This window comes from Branchiostoma floridae, chromosome 7 (assembly GCF_000003815.2).
Source record: "Branchiostoma floridae strain S238N-H82 chromosome 7, Bfl_VNyyK, whole genome shotgun sequence".
In the NCBI taxonomy this organism is placed as follows: Eukaryota; Metazoa; Chordata; class Leptocardii; order Amphioxiformes; family Branchiostomatidae; genus Branchiostoma; species Branchiostoma floridae.
The window spans coordinates 20,773,938-20,777,782 of NC_049985.1; the positions used below are offsets into that span (position 1 = coordinate 20,773,938).

Genomic DNA, 3,845 nt, shown 5'->3' on the forward strand with positions numbered 1-3,845 from the left:
AGTCAATGCGATGATTCACGACGAACTGGCGCATCATGTCCATATTCATCACGTCCAGGAACTTGTACGGGCCTGTAGGAATAAATACATGGGTAATACCATACCTGATATTAAATGGTACATATTAGGCCATAGCAAATAAATTCTATGAGCGTGATAATTAATGTTCGCTTGATTTTGAAAAAAAAGAAGAGGGATTTTCCACTCCGGAGATAGTGAACATGACAAGAAAGTACAAAAATGGGAAAATGTATCATTGTTGTAGCCTTGATCATGATTGTACAATGTAGAAGTGACGCTAATGTAAAACATGTAGCCATGACCGCAGTTGTGGAAGTGAGACTAGTTCGATAGTAAGAATGACGCCAGTGATCTAACCATGACTGAAATTGCCAGCTTGGTAAATGATACCAGTCTACCACACAAGTGTCACCTTGTGCACATCTTGAATACAGAAATAACAAGACTGGCAATAAAAATGTATTATTGCCATGACGACGATTGAGGGTACAACAATACAGCTCAAATCAGAAATAGACTGGAACTTCCCTGTCGCACTATCCCTGGCACAATATACTAGCCCAGCTGTAACATAAAACTACAGCCAGCAGAAATGTACTACTAGTATCCCCGGTACAGCACAATGGTCTGCCAGTGACCTAAACTTACAGCTGAGCACTACAGAAGTATTTCCTGTCTGCCTGTGGCGTATGGCTTGAACAAGCTCTAGAAAAGAAAATGTATCCTTCATAACATAACATAACAACCAAGACAACGTGATCCATTGTGCAGAGTTTCCCTGTCTTACCACTGGTTTCAAAGGACAAATTCCTCAAGGGAGCAAGTGTGACCTACATTCCCACTACCATTGCATACCAGAGATACATCTGGAACAGATTTGGGGGGGGGGGGGGGGCTTGCATGCCCAGCATACTGTGGAGTACTAGCATTCTTGGAAAAATGCCTGTGCAATTCCTAGAATTTTTGCAGATTGAATGCAATATATACCACTTGACGACTTCCCTGAGGCGTCGTCAAAAATAACTCGTTGCCTGTGATACCATGTTTTGTCAATACAATTGTTATGGTGTATGTTCTGAAAATCTGGGTGTCTCGCTTTTTTTACCCATCTTGTTTTTCTCGCCCTCATTCATTAAATTTGGAGTCCACAGATGACGTCAGCCAATGAGATACTTCCCCTCCCTTCTTCATTGCCTGTTGACGGTGGCTGGCTAAGGCTGACCAGCGCTAGCACAGTGAAAAGGAAGGAGGGCAGTTGGTCTGGCATAGGAGGATTATGCCTATCTATTTCTCTGTTTGTTTATTCGTTTGTTTGTTTTTTGTTTGCTGTTATCTGTATACAGCTTTCCTGTTAATTTTCAGGAATCGCAATGAGATCTAAATGTGCGCGAAAAAGCTTTAGACACAGAGGACCTCAAATCCCCATTACATGTAGCTCAACAAGTTAGCCTGTAAAGAATTTCAAAATGCCGTAGTGTAGTGGTTATCACGTGCGCCTCACACGCGCAAGGTCCCCGGTTCGATCCCGGGCGGTGACATTATTTTTAAGAACCATTGTTTTGTTTCTAATTTTCACTACTCATTACATTCCCTACAGCTGGTTGTTTGTGTAACTGTAATAACAATGCGATATACTTTGCTAACATCAAAAGAAAACAAGATGGTTTCTAAACTGACCGCTCGCCTCTAGCTCTGCGTCCGGAAATCTCCGCCCTGTAGCGATCACATTATCCCGTCCGTACTTCTTTCTGCAAGGAAATAAAAAAGCAACTTATTTAAATATCTTTCCTTTTTGGGTATGTATTCATTCGTTCATTTTCTAACGTTCTTTCTTTCAGTGAATTACCACAATGAAGCGCTATTTATTTTTATAATCAATGACGTAAAATACGCTGTAACTTTTTGCACCAACGTGACCATGACGTAGAGATCATTTTCATATATGAAACTTCTGAGCATTCCCTTAAGTTATCATTTCATTCTACTAATGTTTTCCAGTTATATTATGTTAATATTGCAATTTTGATTTACTTGTATCTTAAAATGATATGATGTATTGATTATTAAGTTGCTATGATTTGTATTGACGGGTATACACGCCAATGTTAGTTTTCTCATGTTATGTTACTTCTTATTTTATTCGATATGTATGTACAATGTATATGTATGTCTGGGGTTTCCCCCAGGGCACATTGAAAAGCGCCTAGAATAGGCGATATGTCACCCCTGGTAAAATAAAACAAACAAACAAAGACATGCATATATTGTTCATCTAAAGATAAGGCTCGTTGTGGTAATGCTTCGAGTGCTCGAAAAGAGTCCGTCCTAAATAAAAGTTAAGCATAACAAGCGTGTATGTGTCATAAATTCCTTTTATTCCTTCCAACTAATATGAACATGATTTGAGATGAAAGATTATGTATTACTGACAAAGTAGGGACATTTCGGCCTCCTCGCGATTGGACAGGACATGTGCGCTTTTTTGTCAAGTGCTACGGTCAGCCTCTAGTGGCACAAGACTGCTCCTTGCGGATATTTGCTAATTGCAGTTTAAACTGCGATAAGTTTAATTTCATCCGTTAGATTTGTGTGTCACCTTATTGCATCAAGAACATCTGTGTTTTTCGTAGAAAGAGAAATCTGCAAAGATATTGTCAGCCATAAGTCATAAACGGTGCATATTATCGAGTTGAACCAAGTGGCACGATAATTAACGTATGATATGGAACCTGATTGGTTTTACTCTTCCTGGTTTAACCAACCAACATGGCGGCTATGACGTCACCTTCCAACGTCCAATAGAAAACGTTGACATCTTACCTGAGTTCCTCCGCCAGCGGGGCCCCCAGCTGTCCCTGCACACCTGTTAAACACACAAGGTTACTCGTAAACACCTGTATAACGTGCGGGGGTACCTATCACCAGCTGTTTAACGTACAAGTTTACCTATGAATACCTGTATGACGCACAAGGTTACTTATAAACACTTAAGTACTTCCACTGGAGTGTTTGCGTTTCCACCATAGGTCGATCAGGCCACGGATACAGAAAAGTGAGTGCCTTGTGTGTAGACTGGGCATGGGATCCGTGCCTCCATGGAAGAAAGAAAGAAGGAAAAAAAGGAATGAGGAAAAGACGGAAGGAAGGAAACGAACAAAAAATGAAACAAAGAAAGGAAGACTAGTCCACCTTGTTTGTATTTACACGATATTTAAAAAGCACCGATCGCAAAACAGCATATGTGAACATGTATAAAACATAGCCCTTACCTGTGTTCCATTGCTGCTCTCCAAGCAGAGGTTAGGCTCCGGCTGTTTTTTTTAACGTTTTTAGTCGTTTTTTATATGACATATGTGCTGTCTATTTTGTATTTTATGTTGCTGTGTCAAAGTTAGGTTTCGACACAGCAAGATAAAATACAAAATAGAAAGCCCGATAAAAAACGACTAAAAAAAACGTTAAAATAACAGCCGGAGCCTAACCTCTGCTTGGAGAGTATTCCATTGCTATTTTGCTCATGAGTGAATGATAATGAAGAATTGCAATCAACACTGGCTTTATTAGATTTTTTTCGGAAAAGTAACGCGTGGCGTTAGTTGACCTTTATTCGATGTGTACCTATAGTAGTTTCCTTCCGAAACGTGGCAGTGAGAAGATATGCTACATGCAACATCGGGGTTCAAATATTTGTAACAATGTAGCATCGACAGGACTATATACAGACAATATAATAATATGTATAACAGAAGCGATAAAGGTAGGCCTAATTTGGGATTGGGGGCCACTTTGACCCGAAAAACCCAACCGGGGGATGGTCAGCTAGT

General features: G+C 40.1%; 1 protein-coding gene and 1 non-coding gene across 2 annotated transcripts in view; one reads left to right on the forward strand and one right to left on the reverse strand.

Annotated features, from left to right (window-relative positions):
- Positions 1-3,845, reverse strand: part of LOC118419237 (L-threonine 3-dehydrogenase, mitochondrial-like) — a gene marked incomplete in the record, with an annotated part of 14,881 nt that overhangs the window by 10,138 nt on the left and 898 nt on the right. Inside the window, 3 exon segments of the mRNA XM_035825587.1 lie at positions 1-72; positions 1,699-1,769; positions 2,842-2,884. Coding sequence (XP_035681480.1) covers positions 1-72; positions 1,699-1,769; positions 2,842-2,884 — 186 coding nt within the window.
- Positions 1,482-1,559, forward strand: Trnav-cac. Its single transcript has one exon. It is a non-coding gene; the product is annotated as a tRNA-Val (tRNA).